The sequence below is a fragment of the Corvus moneduloides genome, chromosome 5, assembly GCF_009650955.1.
Source record: "Corvus moneduloides isolate bCorMon1 chromosome 5, bCorMon1.pri, whole genome shotgun sequence".
Classification (NCBI taxonomy): domain Eukaryota; kingdom Metazoa; phylum Chordata; class Aves; order Passeriformes; family Corvidae; genus Corvus; species Corvus moneduloides.
Genome location: NC_045480.1, coordinates 29,563,780 through 29,582,934, shown reverse-complemented (window position 1 = coordinate 29,582,934; position 19,155 = coordinate 29,563,780). Strand labels below are relative to the sequence as shown.

The window sequence follows — 19,155 nt, the reverse complement described above, 5'->3', positions numbered from 1 at the left end:
GTTACACTTTACTTATAACCTGCATTTCAAGTGAAGCAAGCACTTGCAATATTGCATTAGTTTCTGTAAAGATGAAGTCATAGATAACAGTGTCTACATAAAGCCAAGGGTTTGTCTGTATGAGCAGTCCATTATGTTAAAACAAAAATATTAAACAGGAATGAAAAATAGCAGAAGAAAGATCCAGAAGACTGGGATGGGTTAGTTTAAAACAGTTAAAAATGAAAACACTGCATAACAAGCTTTACAGAGGATAAATACCAGCTTGAACTGTAACACCAAGCAGGTGGACAAACAAACAAGCATTTCCATCCTTTTATGTTTATATTTACCACCTCCACAGTAGGATTGGGAAACTTTCTAAAAAGTAGCTGTACATGTCCATTTTAATTCGTCATTATTTACTTGTTAGGAAAGGATTTCACTTAAAAGAAAGATTATTTCAGCTATCTTGGTAGCACAGCTGGCACTCCACATGAAAGTGTCAACAAAAGTTGCAATGCCAGCACATCACAGCAAGAGAGAATCGAAAGTGTCAAACATTAAACACATTTTATTAAGAAAACCTAATAAGCTAAAGTTTTGAAAAGAAGTTAGTTATAGCAGCAGAAGGGCAACACATTTATTGCTTACTCATTCCAGAAAGAGTGGAAAAGACAATGCCTAGAGTGAATTTTTCACAATGATGCCCAAGTGATTTATCTCAATGATCAGATTACTTAGCTTGGTAAAACACAGTCAGACCACGATTTAGACACCATAGTAAGAATTTTACATACTACCTTTGGCCTTGTAAAATTATAGAATACTGAGTTGGAAGGGACATTGTGATTTGGAAAGGACATTCCATCCAACTCCACACAGGGCAACCTAAAAGTTAAACCATATGCACAAAAACATTGTCCATATGTCTCCTGAACACCCACAGGCTTGGGGCACTTCCCTGGGTACCTTGTTGTGTGCCCAACCACTCTGTCAGTTAAGAACTCTTTCCTAATATCACAGCTGAACTTCCCCTGAAATAGGTTTAAGCCATTCCTTCCATTCTTGTCACTGGACACCAGTGCAAAGACATTCCTATCATTATACATCTTTGGCCTATAAGCCTTAGTAACCTACATAGTCTTTAACGAAAAACAAAACAAGCAAAACTCAAAAATTTTGACCATCCTTCTCTTTGTCTGAGCTGCTAGTTCAAAGAAACCATCAGCTATAAAAATTGTTCTTTCCTTCTCTTCCACCACCACAAAGCACAAGTCCTCCCCACAAAACTAACAGATGTAAAAAAAAAAAAAAAAAACAAAAAAAACAAAAAAAAACACAACCAAAAATGGCAAAACTCTACAGTTCAATTAAAAGCTAACTCCTCTCATAAGGGAAGTTACAGTAAAACTGTAAAGAGACCCTACTGGGTGGCCTAGCACTCAGTATGCAAAAACCTGGCAGCCTAGGGCAGCCTAGGAAGAGAAGTGTAGCCATCTCCAGTAGCACTGAAACCTGAAAAAGCCAAGTATCTACACTACACATTTTTGCACATTTCCCTATTTAAATACAAAAGCTGGTGAAGATAAGCTGCTGATATGAATCTGAATTAAAACTGCTCCTTCCTCCACATCTCTCTTACCCAGAGGACACCTTAAGTACCATCACGTACACCTGCACGCGTACACACACCAGCTGTCATCGCTTTGATGCTAGTTACTAACTCTGGCCATTTCGTTTAGTTGGCACCACAAACACGGGGTTTAACTTCGATCTCCCGCAGGCTCCTCGCCCCGGCTGTCTGCCAGCCCCCTTGGCCCACCGCGGACGGCAGCCCAGCCCTGCCCGGCGCAGGACGGCGGCCCTTGCCCCTCCTGGCTCAGAACCCGTGATTTCAAGGCCACGACACCGCACGGCCCCGGCCTGGGCAGCGACAGCCCGCTGGGGACCGCGATCCCGGCGCTGCGCCCCTGCGCTCCCGCTGCCCTGGAGACGCCGCCGCCGGCCATCATCTCCCGAGCAGCGCATGGGCAGCGGCTGCCCGGCGCCTCCGCCCCGCCGGCGCCCCGCTCGGGGCCGGGGACGGAGAGGGGCCGGCGGAGCGCGGGGGAGGCCGGGCGGGGGGCGCCGGGCGGACGGGGACACGGGGACTCCGGAGACGGAGGCAGCGCGACAGGGCACCGCCGGCCGGGCGCGATGGCGAAAGAAGCGAACGTCTCTACCTCCTTCTTTTTCTGTCCTCCCCCGAGCTGTCCGCAGAGGAGGAGCAGCAGCAGCAGCAGCAGGGGGAGGCAGCCCCCGGCCGGCAGGTGCGGCAGCCGCCACGCCGCCCCGGCACCCAGCGCCATGTTCCGCCCCCGCCGGCGGCACCTGCCGCACCGCCACGCCGGGCCGGCCCGCGCCCGGCCAATCGCAGCGCCCCGCGGCGCGGCGCCGCCTGGGAAATGTAGTTCTGCGCGGGGTGTGATGCGGGGTCGCGCTCAGCTCTGCGCGGAGCCCGCGGGCAGCGCTGGCGCCCAGCCCGGCCTGGGGGGCTCTGCCCGCCTGGGCTGGCAGCTTCACTGCTGCTCCGAGCTGCCGGCTGCCTGGAGCACAGAGTGCAATCCTGAATCAAGACTGTAAAACAAAGCAAGACAAGACAAAACACCAACGAAAAAACCCATCAAAAACCAGCCCAAAGTATCAGATTCTTTCTTACGCGTTTATGCACATACACTTTTCAGATTTCATTATGCACACACAAAGCCATCCCTACAGAAAATAATATAATGTAATATGCTGGTACAATTAATTCTAATTAAATTCCCCGAGCATTAACTATGCAGCTTTAAATTGATATTCCGATTCATGATACAGTCCTCCAATCAGTGACTGTGTATTTCTTGAAAGTGCACACTGCAGTGCACAGGATAGGTAATGTTAAATTAATGAGCACATAATTTTCTTTTTTTCCCCTAGAATTCCAAGTACTCTTTATGCTGCATTAGTTACTTACACACATCTGTGCTGAAGACTCAGAAGGCAGAACTATTCAATTTTTGGAGATCTTGCTAAATCACTAGAAATTTTTATGCATTTTTTAATAAAACACCACAATGAAACAGAAAGCTGAGGCACCAAGAAAGTATTGAGAAGTATCTGCTTATTTTGGACAGAGAATTTTTGGGTGGTATTATGATAATATCAGATGCTACTCTGATGACACAGCTGACATCTTAGCACTGAGCAGTTAAAACATTAAATAGGCCATTGTGTTTACTTCAGTTCTATTTGCAACATGCCTTTCAGAAGTTACATCTATCCCTAGGAATAGTAGAATGTATTCAAATTATCTACAAACTTAATAAATTCAAGAGAATTCAGACTATTTGTTGCCCACATCCATCAGATTCTGACTATTGTTGGGCGATAATAACCGTAAAATGGTATGCAAGCATGACATTGGATTACAGAGGTTTCTAACACAGACGTCTACTCTAAAGGGACAGGATATATGTATTGATCAGAACTGTGTGCTTTTAAAAACACTTTTTTCCCTTGTCTTTATTTAGGAGATAAAAATTCAGTGGAAATTTTGCACTCGAACAAGAGAGGCATATGTTAATTAGTGTGCTAAAAAAGAACATTTCGTTAGAAAATTTCAGACCACTCTTGCTAAATCCAGAAGGTGATTTCACTGGAACCTTGTTTGAAAAACTCTTGGTATCCTCCTGAGCCTAATAAACCATGGACCTTTCACATTGTCACTGCATGAAAACAGCATTAAAACTACTGAGAATGTGAAGACCACTGAGAGCTCTTCATTCCTTGAAAAGACTACAAAACTCATTTGACACAACTCTAACTGTCAAATTTCTTACATTTATTTTTAATCAATAATCTCAATTTTCAATCACCCGAAGTCCATACCTTAAGCAGGAAACAGCAACATGGACAGTTTTGGTTTCTTTCTTTTCTGTTCAGAGTTTCATATAGACCAGAACTTTCATAGCCTGGCTGCTTTTATCTAGCTCACTGGATAAAGAAGACTTCACACAATTGGTGCAGTAACTAGGATGTACTTGTATACCACAAGTGACCCAGTGAACCTGTAACTGCAACGTGTTTTCCCATGTGTATGGTACTCTGAGGCTGTCTGGAGTCTATGCTGGACTATGGAACGAACCTCACAGATTCCATGTGCAGGCATAGCTGCAGTATCACGGTGTGTATGAACATGAACCTGGTAAGGAAGGCCTAAAGTGAAAGGAAGACACCTCTTTATTCTTTCCTCAAGAAATTACAGAGGAAGTAGTCTAAGCCTGGAAAGAAGTGCAGTGCTAGAGAAGTTGAGATTAATGCGAAGGATTACATGAAATCTGCTTGGTTTACCTTTGCTGTGTCATTGTTCTTGAGGGTTAGCTCTGTTAACAGAGTAATGAGGGGAATGGGCATCCTTATCTTAGAAAATAGAACATTTTTGGGTGCTGAAATGCAAAAGCAATGCATATGACCTTGGGACAACAAGGGAAGTACATTTTGGGTTAAAGTCTTCTAAAGGCTTAATAAAGAAAAACTATGACCTGTGCATTTTTTGTGAAGTTAAATTTTCCTGAGCGATGTGTTTAAAAGCCTCCTGTGAGGTGGAAGACTGCCTTTCTTAATATCACACAAGCCCTCCTAAGATGTGATAGATTAACCAGAGAAGAGCTGTGGGAATTGCCTGGAGTGGTTATCAGAGCAAAGAAAAAAGCAGCATTGGCTCAGATAGCAGGGATGGGATGAGCGGGCAATGAAGTGAAGGTACCTAAAACAATAGCAAATGAAAAGAAGGTGCAGGAGTAAGCAGGTGCCCAGTATGTGGCTCTGGAGACAAGGAGTGTTGTGAAGCTTGGCTGGAGAGAATGAAATGAGAAGTAGCTAACAGGAACAATACACGTCAACAGATCACTAACTCAGATCAGACCTTATGATTCTCAATCCAGAAACACTTAAAAATTTTTAAAGACTGAAGATAGCTGCATGAAGGGGAAACAGTAGCCTAGCACTTTCCTAGGAGAAAAAAATTAAAAACCATGAACTGTTTAAAAGCATTTTAGTAATGCTTTGAAAATTAGTTATTCCTGTCTTGCATGCATGATTTTTATCTTTTTTTTCTTGTAGTAAGAATATTTAGTTATTGATTCATGAGTGAAGAGAATCAGCTCTTACAGAACAGGAAAGTTTAATTATAAACATCTAAAGGTTTATAGGTGAACCTCAAGCCAGCATTTTTTTTCTTTTAAAGTAGTCGCCTTAAATTTAAATCTGACCTTTGTTACAGCCAATCAAGTCCTGACAGAAGACTTAAAGGAATTAGGGTTAGCCATATCCAGACATATATAAAAAAAGTTACTGCTCTGATTTTCAGGTATTATAATTTTCCAAATTTAATTGGAAAAATTTCCACAACCCTGCAAATATTTTTTGCAGCAGTACAGCATTACAAGCTCCAAAACTTCACACTTATTCAGCAGTGGCATTTTGGTTTTTATGAAGCCCATCTATGGAATATTCACTTACAGTAGCAGCCTGGCCCAATGAGAGAAATATCACATGAAGCTTATATGCTGCAGCTTCATGGAAAGAGGAATTGCATTTGTTAAGTACGAGTTAACATTTAACTGACATGAAATGATACAGTTTGGTCATTTTACTAAGCTATGATGAACCATCTTAGCTCTGGGAATGCTTATGTGTTTCCTTAAAACAAATGATGCTAAAATATTATTATGATTTTCATTAAAGTTCTAAGGATATGGAAAAAAAAAGATTAATTTCATTGTGATTGGGATCAAGATAATAATATGTCAGAACTTTCTGCAAGATATTCAGACTTCTAATTCCTGTATAGACTTCTAATTCTTGTATCTGAAATTTGTAGACACAATAGGCTTGCAAAGTGATTTGAGTTAGTATAATCCTGCTCTTTAGGAGATGAGTGTTTTGTGTAGGTGATGATACAGATGAAGTGTCAGAGGTGGTAGCAAGGGCTTCTTCAAGAGAATGTATTACAAACTTCTGGGCAAACACAGTTTCTTAAGGAAAATCTTTAACCACTTTTATATGGTCATTTAACAGTCACAAGTCAGAAGTTGCAAACTTTAATGTTGAAAAATGGATTTACTCTTACAACAAAATGTAAAGATATCCTCTTTTGCCTTTCAGCCCTCAGCCTTCAGAGAGCCCTTTTTCATTCAAGCTCCATTGATCTCTCCCAAGCCAATGAGCCACATCACATCCAAGTCAGGTCTGAAGGGTGGTGTACTGAGTTATATTTTTTCTTTCTGCTGTTGAAGATGAAGCGTGCAAAACAAAACTTAAGAGCTGTTGAGAGAAGCTGCCTCCCAGAGAGGCAAGTTGCCATTAATCAATTGCTGTTGTTAATAGGACTATTACTTCTCACAGATGTGCTTTTCAAGATACTGAGGCCCTAGGGTTTTGGCGTTGCACAGATCTTGATGCATGCCATTGGAAAAAAATCTGCTCATGCATATGGTTGGCAGTAGTGTAGCAGTTGCTGATTTCTGTTCTGAACTCTGTTTACTCTCAGTAAAGAATATAAAACTGCTTAGCTGCCTGTCAGCCATCCAAGCTTATCAGTTTATGGAGTGACCTATTTCATCCCTCCATTTTTTTTGGGGGGCTGGTGGAGGAAGAAGAGGTAAGGGTAAAGGTAAGGGTAAAGGTAAGGGTAAGGGTAAGGGTAAGGGTAAGGGTAAGGGTAAGGGTAAGGGAAGGAAAGGAAAGGAAAGGAAAGGAAAGGAAAGGAAAGGAAAGGAAAGGAAAGGAAAGGAAAGGAAAGGAAAGGAAAGGAAAGGAAAGGAAAGGAAAGGAAAGGAAAGGAAAGGAAAGGAAAGGAAAGGAAAGGAAAGGAAAGGAAAGGAAAGGAAAGGAAAGGAAAGGAAAGGAAAGGAAAGGAAAGGAAAGGAAAGGAAAGGAAAGGAAAGGAAAGGAAAGGAAAGGAAAGGAAAGGAAAGGAAAGGAAAGGAAAGGAAAGGAAAGGAAAGGAAAGGAAAGGAAAGGAAAGGAAAGGAAAGGAAAGGAAAGGAAAGGAAAGGAAAGGAAAGGAAAGGAAAGGAAAGGAAAGGAAAGGAAAGGAAAGGAAAGGAAAGGAAAGGAAAGGAAAGGAAAGGAAAGGAAAGGAGGTAAAACTTAAACACTTTACTAATGATCACATCTAAGTCTTAAATGACTGTCACTGTAACCCATTCTCCTCTCAACAGCTGTGCTATTATCTATGAAAACTCAATGTCTGGCATTTGATTATTGAAAAAGGATGTGAAATTGCTTGTGCATTTCTATACTTCACTCCAGAATCAAGACCAAAATAAGTGTTAGATATGAATTATAGAATATCCTGAGTTTGAAGGGAACAGTGAGGATCATTGATTCCAACTCCTGACTCTACACAAGAACAACCTAAAAGTTTCTAAGGGCATTGTCCAAATGTTTCTTGAAGACCAACAGGCATGACATGAATGCAGAAGTGATCCTTGCTGGGCATATAGGATGGATTCATGTCACCTAACTCTGTTTGAGTTAAATTTTACTACGCTACTCAAGGATACCAGCTTGTTTAGACAACTTTGTGGGGGATCAGAGGAATCACTCTTTGAGAGCACTTATTTTAGCTGACAGTATAGACAGCTTTTTTCAGAGCAGACATCAAACCGTTGGTTGGTCGAAGATGACACAAATTCATGGAAATATAATCAATAAATATAACACTTCAAGTGAATGAATGAATGAATGAATGAATGAAAAGCAGTCTGCATTTTGAAGTGCAGTTACTACAATAACTTCCCCGAAAACCCTGAACTTTGCATTTCCTAATGGTTGCCAAGAGTAGGAGCTTTGTCTTGACACATAGAGTCTGGATGTTTATTTCTGGAAATGCAAAGATAAATGTATAGTTGTTATAGGACCTCCATGGAAGACAGGAATATACTGAGGGCCAAAGTGCACAAAACTTCTAAAAAATTTATAGTACTAGAAATTATCATCCGAGTTTCAATCATTGTCTTGGTTACTGTCATGTGCATGCTAATTTAGGGTTGTGGTGCTGGCCATTTTTTACTGCTTTGCGGATCGTCAAAATTCAGGACGTGAAATACTCAGTAGTCTTGGATATGACAAACAAAGGGAGGAGTATGAAAAAAAATCTCAAGTCAAGCAGCTCAGGTTGTTATTTCAGTAGCAATCTCTTACATGTCTACCTGTGGAAAGGTTTAAATAAAAACAGCCCCTTTGAGATTGCTAGTTATTTCTTCTCTAGGAAAGTTAAGACAAACATAAATCATTTCTGCATCAATAATGATTCTTTTAATTGTACAGAAAAAGTTTTGATCTGTTCCAATAATAATTATTACAGAGTCTTGAAATGCTGTTTAAATGAAGATACTAAATATTTCTGTAAAACACCAGTTCACATTGTGTACTTTTCATGGAAGAACAAATTATTGTTTTATTAGTCAAAATAACATAATTTAAGGACGACTAAATATTGCTTAGTTTACTGTGGGTGGTCAAAACTATTTTTAATCACTAAAGGTGACAAGAATATAAAGGAAAATAATAATAAAAAACCAGACTCTTTAAATAAGCCATTAAAGAGTTAGTCAACTGCAATAATATCACTTAAATTCTAAGTAATCTCTTAAGGAACGATATTAAGAGAAAATGAACATGCATTCACCCAAGCATACTCTTAGGTGAATGCGGATAGCACACAAATTTTAATTGCCTCTTTTAAGTATTCATCACTTTCAGAATTTTTTTATGTGAGTACAAAAGGTGAAATTTAGTCTAGAGAATGTGCAATGAATTAAAATATGACAAAGGGCCCTAGACTCAGTTTGTGAGAGATGGCTAGATCATGGATGGATGAGCAGTGTATGAACTTCTTTAAGATTCTAGGGAAAAACCAAAGTTCTTCAAAGAGAAAGCAGAAGATTCTGCTGTGTAAAAAAATCCTCTGTGCTGTTTATTGTTTTAACCAAAATGATAAGTTCAGTTTAAACAGTAAGTCCCAAATTTAAACAGCTCTCCCTATGATCTAGAAAAATCAAATGGCTCTAGTAAGACGAATAAAAAACATGGTAACCTAAGGTGTGCTTCTTCAGCATAACAAAAATATTCACGCATATTGAAGCTTCTTGCATATGACATTTTCAGAGGAAAAGGATTTTGTAAGTTTAACTATCTTAACTATTTTACTTATTACAGTAAGCAACAACATAAATATGTAAATTATGCTATTCATCAAGCATATGAGGATAATTTTAAACTCTTGATATTAAGCGAAGGTAATGGAAATATTTTAATGACTTATAATAATCAGAGTAAAATATATAATTTTCTTAATGACTTCTTTTGCATCCCTGTGGATATTTATTCCTCAGAGAAAGCAATTTTCACTTACTGTGGACAGAAAACGACACTGAATTGCATAGCCTTCTAATTATTATTACTTTTAATACTAATGTTCCTGAAAGATCACATATTTCAAAGTACTGGTACATCTGCTAATTTATATTTGAGAGAAATTTTTGCTAATAATTATTTATTTCCTAAAAAAAAAAAAAAAAATCCCTCATTAATTCCACTGGAGACGAGGTTCAGTCAGACTCTTGAAAGTCATCAGGAGAGATTCTTCAAATGGGAAGAATAGTAAGTTATACTGTTGGGATGGCCGCTCAATTCACAGGCTATGAATGCCTCCCACTAGCATTTTTATCATTCTGAAACCATTTTAGTGTTCTTTGAGTGCTGCAAACTATTTAATACTCATACTGGGAAAAAGGTTTTCTCCGCTTAGCAAATCTTTCAAGCTATTGTACAGGTCTCCTACATATAGATAATTTTTTAACATGTAATTTTCGTGTATCTTAAAGCCTGCCTGTATGGCTATATTAGAGACAAGAGAGGGAACAATGTATCAGAAGTCTAGAGGCAGTGAGAAGGCAATCTCCCTTCCCTTCACTTCCCCTGCTATTCTGTGAAGACTGGGGACCAGTGGAATACATTTTCACAGTCTGTGTTTCCCTAATTCCCAATGACTTGGGATGAGATCTTCAGAAATTTTTATATAAAAATTATAGTACGCATAGGAACTTCCAGCCTTCAGGTTCATCTTCTGAACTTCCTGAGATTAACCAGTACTGCCCTGCCTAATGCAAGGACCAACATGCCTCCATAAACTGTATATTGAGAACTTCGAAGACCACTGTTGCCAGTCATAAATCACTTCTCTCACAATTAGCAGGCAAAGACCACCTGCCACGCCACCCTTTCCCTGTTCAGCTTTAATATACTCTCTTAATCTCTTGCAGGAAACCCTAAACCATCCATCTCAAACATCTTATTATAAACATCACACACGTATCCTACAGCATGATTCAGCTGTCACCTATGGTGCTGTGACACAATACCTCATGCTATTATGGTACAACCATTTCCAAAGCAGAGTTCAAATGTCTGCATGATTTAGCAGTTTGCCAGATGTGATATTTAGTGGGTTCTTAGTTTTGTGAGCATTGTTACAACTGCTGCCACTAATAGAATCATCTTCACAATATGGGAGGAAATCCTTGTCCTGTTGCAGATCCATTCTGTATCACTTTGCTAAAAGAACATCATTTACAATAATTTATTAAACTTAGTCACATTCTAATAACAGTAAGTGAAAATCAAATTGAAATAATTTTAAAAAAGATAATTTTAGAGAACAGTTACAGGATGGAAAAACAGCAATTATGTGTGACCTAGGAGTTATGATCGTGTAATATGACCTCTCATTGCCATGCAGTAGCCATGTGGTGGTTCCCTAACACAAGTCTTCTGTGCATAAGCAAAGAGATATAAAATTGAATTAGAAGAGTACTACTGCTTCTCTATAGCAACTAGTGAGACCAAGCTTGGAAAATTTTATGTACATCCAGTACCTTCACTTCATGAAATACAGCTAAAACCAGAATAATATAGAAAAACTACTTAAGGGATTAATGTAAGTTCTAACATATCTTACAGTAAAGATTGAGGAAGTTCAAACTATGTAGTTGCAAAAATGAGTACAGCATAACATGATTGGAGTCAACAGGTATATGTGTAGAGAAATGAACTTAATCATAGCTCTCTTTAACCTGTATGAAAAAGACATTAGCGAGGATCAGTGATTAGAAACTGAAGTTAGATTCGTTCCAAGTAAAGTGCAAAATACCCACAATATTAGCAGTGTGCTGTTGAAAGGCCACTTCAGATATTCCCAATCACTTGAAATCAAGACTGAATATCATCCTTATATATACACTGTTGTTCAAAGTTACAGCTTATCTCCAGAGTGAACAAATGAAATTCAGTTGTCTCTCCCAGATATTTGAAAGCATGCTTTCAGGAGTATTCTTTGCATTTATAATCTATGTAATAGTGTAATACACTGACTTGCCTTGAGTTTTGTGTTGTTTCATTAATGGGTATTTTAAATTTTCTTTTCAAAGTTCTTAATATTCAAATACTTAAAAAATCTGCACCTTAAGAAAAAGTCAACAGTTAATATGAAATGATGTCTTTCAGCTCAAGGGCATTTATCAAATGCAAAATTACTTGCTTGATATTATTTATAAAATCTGTCTGAAATATGTCAAAACAGATTGTTCTTGACACAAGTGTAATCAGAAACAAGTAAAAAATGTTGATCAAGCAAGAGATGTCGGACTTGGTTTTCTTTCACTCAGTTTTTAGTCATAATTTCCTAAAATTTGCCTTAATCTGCAAAACTTCTTAGGTATGGTTGTTCACTAAGTACTGCTTGGGAGCAATTTAAATTTATATGTACTATTGTACAGATGGAATCTGGAGGACAGAATCAGTTATAAAACAAATTTTATTCAGATGATCTAGAACAAACGGAACTGCAGGAAGGAACAATTTCTATTCCTTAATTTCTCAAAACTCATTCAATCAAATAATTACAGAATTATAGAACTATTTAGGTTGGAAAAATCTTTATGATCAAAGAGTCAAATCATAAACCTAGTACTGCTAAACACACCACTAACACCACAAAACCATGTCCTTAAATGCCACATCTACAAATATTTTAAATAACGCCAGGGATGGTGACTCAACCACTTCCCTGGGCAGCCTGTTCCAGTGCTTGACAACCCTTTCAGTGAAGAACTTTTGCCTAACATTGAATCTAAACCTCTATTGGCACAACTTGAAACCATGTCCTTTTGTCCCATTTCTTGTTACTTTGGAGAAGAGAGTGACATCCACCTCTCCACAACCACCTTTCAGGTACTTTACAGAGCAGTAAGATAAAAAGACTTGAGGTGATGTCTGTGTGATCATCAGTCCTAGACAGTCAATATGCTTAAATTCTAGAGATTTCTCTTCATGATAAAATTAGCAGAGACAAAACTAATGTGTTCCATATTTACCATTTACATTGTGATTGTTTAATTGGTATCAATAGATAAAAGTACTTGAATGAATCAAATATGGCTAAGAACATGTGCCTGGTATCAAAATAACTATATTCTTTATTTCTACCCATATAGAAATTAGATTATGATTAGCATAATATTTAGCATCTAAAAAGAGTATAACAAGAAAATCGCTGTAGAAAACGTGTGTTGGGATTAAAACCCCCAAAAGACATTATTCTTTAATAGAAGGGCAGGAAGACATCATTCACCAGTTTCTGTCCTAGGCAAAACAGACTAGACTTAGGGAAATTCAATTTATTACCAATCCAATCAGAGTACAATAATGAGAAATAAAACCAACTCCAAACCAACCAAAAATACCTCCCTGCCACCCCTCCTTCCTGGGCTCAACTTCATTCCTGAATTCTCTGCCTCTTCCCTCCAGGGTCACAAGGGGACAGGCAACGGGGGCTGCAGACAGCTCATCCCATGTTATCTCTGCCGCTCCTTCCTCCCCAGGGGGAGGACCTCTTACGCTATTCCACTGCTTCAGCATGGGGACCCTCCCATAGGAGAGCTTCTTTCACCAACTTCTCCAACCTGAATCCTTCCCACAGGCTGCAGTTATTCACAAACTGCTCCAGTGTGTGTCCCTCCCACGTGGTCATGAATTCCTGCCAGCAAATCTACTCAACTTCAGGCTTCTCTCCCCTTGGATCCACAGTCCTGATAGGATCTTGCTCCTTTGGGCATCCACCTGCTCTGGCAAGGGGTCCTCCAGGGGCTGCAGGTATATCTCTGCTCCACTGTGGAGCTCCATGGGCTGCAGGGTCACAGCTGCCTCACCATGGTTTGTCTGCTCCCAGATGAAAATATAAATCAGAAAAAAATTCATACATGGCTTGAAAGCCATTTAAACATCAGCTTATACAAAATGTCTTCAATGTGTGTTAGGTCCTATGGGGACAATCTTTGAGCTAATTATTTAATACATATCCATATAAATGTAAGTGCCCTGAGCAAAGAGATTCAGCTCTGGATTAGGAAATGCAAATCAGCTTCAGGAATACAAGCAGCAAAGCTAACAAGAGATTAGCATAGAAGCTGCAAAGCTAACAGGGGATTACCTTTCAGAAGAGCTTACTAGTTTATCATAATGAACAAAAATATAACAAAAAAGATGAGAACAACAATAACTATGAAGGAGAACATTCAGGGTAAAATGACTAAACTGTTCCTGCAGTGAATACATGGCGCTATGTTTCTAAGCACAGGCCTGAACACACACTTCATACCAGACTTTCTAACTCCAATCAGGTGCAAGTCAAGGGTGCTTTTTAAAGCTAGGTACTTTAAATTAATTTCAAAGCCTGACCCACATTATTCAGCAGCTGAGTTTCAAGCATGCTTCTGTCCAGAGATAGCTGGACTCTGATTGTAAGCAGGTAAAATGGGTTTGCCTTAGAAAACATAAGGGCAGTTGGGAAGAGACCTTGGCTGCTTGGTGGATGCTACTTCTGTTTCCACCACACACACGCACACTCACACACTCACACACATATATATATGAGTACAAACCTAAATGATACATCAGTCAAAAGAAGGGTGTACTGTTGAGAGGCATTAAGTACAAGAAGTTAGAAGGCTTGTAGAAATAACAGACCATACAAATACAATGTCAAAGCAATGATGTCCTAGGCAATACTGGAAATTTTATTAGTGCAACTAAAAGTTGTCCTGAAATGTGAAAAATGGCACCCAAAGTTTATTTTGTCTGCAGAATAGCAGAACTGCATTGCTTATTTCACAATATTCAGTTTTATTTTAATAAGTTTATACTTATTAAATTATGTCTCACTTAAAAACCCCCAAGCTCAGTATGCTGAACTGCACTATCTACCAGCATGCCAAGTTTGAAAAGACTTAGCTGAATTCAGTTCAGATAAGGTCTCACCTGAAACCATTATCAAGATTTTTCCTGTAAGCTGAATGCTTCAACTCTACATTCTGCTTCAATGGGAGCAAGCATTTGCTTTTCATTACCCCTGTTTCACAGACTGAGAAAAAGACACCTTCCTGAGAAGAAGCTTGGAATTCATTGGTTTTGAGATTATCAGACATACCCAACCTAATGCTCATACTCTTACCTGCTCTGGTTTTCTATTAAGATATTGGTTTGACCTGCTTTTTAAAATTTTAACCGTCAATAATTACATGGTTTCTGTTCTGGAAGTAAGGGATCTGAAAGACAATTGCAGCGAACTTCATGTCCTTTCCTAACCAACAACAAAACTGCAGTCCCTTAGAAAGTTAAAGATTGCAAGAAATACCTTCATACACCAGCCAATGAATTAGGAAGAATTCTCTTTGTGAAGCTGGGAGTATAGATAAAGCAAAACAAAAAAGTTATTAATAATTTGTTACAGCCTGTCCCTACCACAGTGGATACATATGAAACTGTGGTCATATTCATTTCTGTCTAAACCAACTATTTTGTCCTTAACTCTGTGAGGAGTTAACTTACTTCATATGTGTAATGAAAGGCACATAAATTTTTAAATACTTTAAGTATTTAAGTTTCAAGGTCTTGATCCCTGTCTTATCTTTAGATTGCAGACAATTCAAGAAGAGCACCATGCTGTATCACATTCATTAAAGTTCATGTATATTTGTCTGATGGTTTGGACTAAATTCACTCTGAAGCATTTGCTCTTCACAAATATTTCAGTGAATCATACCCAGATTCACTAACAGATACCCAGTTACAGATGAATTAGCAGCAGCATGAAAAGATATTGAAGTAAATCTGTGCACCTAGTTCTCCAATGACAGCACCTTGTAAAAACCTTTAAACCAATGAGAAAGGCAAATCATTTACCACCCCTATTTAGCAGGCTGTTGTTAATTGGACAGGTGTAAATTAAAATTATTCACACAAATTTGCTTGAGATGCTAGATTAATTACATTTGCCAATTTAATTATGCTGACATAATATCTGTGACATGCATATTGCACATTATTTCACTTTTGGGTAAGTCAGTCTCAAACCATTTATTCTTGAAACCCTATCATTATTATGTCTGCCTTAAACTGAAGAGTGTATTTGTGATGGTGTCACACCTGAATGGTTCAGGTTAAGGAGGAGATGGATCTGTTTGCCAACCTATCTTCCCTCTGCTGCCATAGATAACTAGCCTTCAAGACAAGTGTGACTGCATATTTTACTCAGAATTCTGTGCTTATTACTACTAAAACACAAAATAATGCCTGCAACTTTTGAACTGCAGAAATACCTTTAACATATAAAAATATAATCTTTATGTCAAAAAAAAAATGACATGGAATTAATTTCCTGTGGAACATGTAAAGTTACTGAAACTGTCCTTACGGCAGTTCTGTGGGTTGTAAGCATCTTAATCTTGTAGGTTTTACTGAGAGTGTCCTAAGATTCTGGGACGACAATTTCAGGCTGATCTCAATTAAGCTTCCAATACCAAAATCACCTGTTTCTATTTAACTGTGATGTATCTGCTACAGCTATATCCCTCTACCACAATAGTCACAGAATATGGTATCAGCAATACCAGAAAACAGCAGTTATTTAAGAGAAAGCTGAAGACTTGGCTTTTTCATTCCTTTAACATATGGTTAGTGAAGACTTCAGAGTCTATTTTCAGAGTCTGAAGTCTCCTATATGCTACTAAATAGTCTTGACTTAAATAAAGCTGTGGGTACTTTGCATGTTATGCACTGAGTGTTCATCTTCCTCCCACCTTTTTGCCCTCCCCCATGACACTCCTGAAAGATACAGGCAATAATGCCACTGATTGTGTTTTCTAGAAAATTCATCCACCTACACAATATTTGTAACAGACTCACAATTTTTCTTTCATTATTAAAAATAAAATAAGCACTTACTTGTGTTGGAAACAAAGTAAGTAATCTCTATGATTTCTGCCTGAACCTTCAGGTTCAACCAGGTACTTTAGACTCCTTCTTGGGAAAGAAAAAAGGCACTTATGATCTTACTACTTTTGACAAGTAACTTTGACATACTACTTACTAAGTCCCGGTAGCTTATTGCAATACATGCAGTTGGATGACCAGATTCAGAAATAGCCCTTAAAAGTGTCATTCTCATGTTTGCTAGTTTGTGGAGAAAGATGAAATACTGATGCTAAAGGCTTTACCAGATTTTAGTGCTGTGTTTTAATTTTTCTTTAGACGGAGTAATATTCTCTTAGTCTTAAATTACTCTCAAATTAGTTTGAAGTAAAAATTCTGACCTTTAACAAGTTGAAATGTATATGCAAGGAAAAAAGAGCATGTACGAGTGCTTCTCTCTAGTAGCAACTTGGGCAATACTTACTAGTGTCTTCAAGAAAGGCAGCACTTTTCAATATTAACGATGTTGGATGCAAATGCCCCACATATACATGATCTCAGCTGACTAATTACACATAATGGATTTAGGAAGTGTTTTTACTATGCTTATTACTTTTTTTTTCTTACAAGTGATTAAAGTTGAGTGGTTTTTTGTTTGTTTATTGTTTGTTTTGTTTGTTGGGCTTGGTTTTCAGTTTGTTTGTTTGTTTTACTATACATGACAATGTATTTTAAATCATTTGTGCTAGACTGTAATCTGTACATGATACTGACTAAATTACTTGTTGGTGTGACCCAGCCCACTGCGGGGCTGGGGCAGCGAGATGCCAATCAATCCCGGCCCATGCCCTGGATCGAGTTTCCCGAAGAGGCAGGCTCAGAGGGTGGGTTGATGGGCGGCTCAGAAGCCTCCGCTGCACCCCCTGGGCGGTGCCCGGGTCCAAGCCACCTCCCCCGGTTCGGGAAAATTCCCGGTTCCTCCGTTGTTCACTGGTTCTCTGTTATAACTCCCGCCTTTTGGTTTACCCTCGAGTGGTTCTTGTTAAATTGTATCCTTCCCCTGGCTCCTAACTCATTGGTTGTTTTCCCCTTTCACCGAGGTTTTCAAATTCCCTGTAAAACTGAGGGAAAAGCCTCAGTATAAGATCCCATCACATCCCATCATTCCCATCACATCGGATTCCAGCCTTCCCAGCTTGTTTGGGTTGCGAAACTTCTAACAATAAACCTGTTAGAAGCCAGACCCGAACAGCCTCTCTCTTCCTTTGTCTCCAAGCTAACGTGAGCTGATCCCGTCGGCTCCTGCCGTGTTTCTCTGCAGAGAAGCCAGCCAGCCCAGCCAGCAGCTCCTTTCCCGATGCCGAAGTCGCTTCAGTGACGCACAGAAGTAGCACAGCTGGGCTCTCTCTGACCTGGGGCACGCCAGAGCTCGTGCCTCGGGCACCAAATACTGCGTTAATTACAACAAGTATTTCCTTTTTCGTCTATTGACCCCTGAGATCAGACTCTCAGACAGTGTGAAACTTCTGCTCTGGAAGGTTTTCTCCCCACTTGCTTTTGTTTAGTTTTTAACTTCTAATTGCTATGTTTTTTCAGAGAGCAAAACCCACTTAGTTGGCTTAGGAAGTTATAAGGGGTCAGAAAAATGGCAGACCTCTGGGCCCTCTCCAAATATGTTCATCGCCTGTTAGTTATGTTGCTAATGATGGAGCTATTTTTATTTTCCCAGGGTTTTTTTGTTTTGTTTTGTTTTGGTTTGGTTTTTTTTGCCTGTGATTCATTTTGCACATCAGCTGATGACTGCTGTCACTTTCCCCCTAAGGTCAGTGTCCTGGTTAAACCACCACAGCCAGGTAGCTGTGTGGATACTTTGCGCACTTGGTTAGTAAAACTTAAAGTGAGGAAGAATTGCTATTCCAGCTTTCTGTGATACCTTGAACTGCAATGCCTCTATGCCAACCAAGTGTAACATTACTATCAGTAACCATGCAATAACACTTGGGTTTACACCATGTGCATCACCTACATGCAAAGTGGTGGTTGAGAGTTTGACCTAGTGTCTAGGGTAGTCTGCATTCTAGTTGTGTTGTGCTTTGGGGTCCTGGTCCATCTCCTTGGTAATGTTAGGCCAAGACCATTTCCAGTGCTTCATCGCCACCACCCTATCATGTCAGTCACCCACAGATGCTATGCAGAAATAATTTCTTTTCCCAAATCAAGGTCTTTAGCAGAACTGCCATTGGCAGTTCATCCACTCTTAACTTGTTGTAGGACTCATGGTAGAAGTCTCTAAATCTATTTTATGTTAGCACTTCTTCCAACAGAGTAACATGTTATGAAATCGTCTCTTTATCAATTCCTCTGTGGCCATTTCGTTTATCCAGGTGATTCTGGGGGATTTCCAATACTGCGGGATTTCCAGTGACTCCCACTGATTCTTCATGTGGCACAAATACTTCCAGGATTGTCCACCATCAGTGCTACAGCCTGAGTTCACCAGAGCAAGTACATGGTACAGTTCCAGGTACACAGAGAAGTGCAGGTGCTTTAGCTCATTGGTGCCACTGACAGCTTGCCCCAAGACCACTGTCACCTTAGCTTTGAGAAAGTCATTACTCAAACATAGCACATTGGCAATGCAACATATGACCTGTCTACCTGTTACCATCTGCATAGACATATATCTTAATCTAGCCCTGCATGGTCGTGTTTGGTGCTTCATTACCTGTGTGGTAATTGAGCAGAATTTGGGCGGGACTGAGATGCTGATGGTGCAAGATGTCTTTCCTACAGACTTTTCATACAGTTTCTTGCTATACAATCTAAATCTCAATGTGT

The 19,155-nt window shown here is 39.3% G+C and overlaps 1 protein-coding gene across 1 annotated transcript in view; it reads right to left on the bottom strand.

Moving 5' to 3' along the window:
* Positions 1 to 2,362, bottom strand: part of TUSC3 (tumor suppressor candidate 3) — a 113,695-nt gene extending 111,333 nt beyond the window's left edge. Inside the window, exon 1 of the mRNA XM_032109636.1 lies at positions 2,205 to 2,362. Coding sequence (XP_031965527.1) covers positions 2,205 to 2,330 — 126 coding nt within the window. The 5' untranslated portion in view covers positions 2,331 to 2,362. The remainder of the gene's footprint in view (positions 1 to 2,204) is intronic.
* Between the last annotated feature and the right edge of the window lie 16,793 nt (positions 2,363 to 19,155).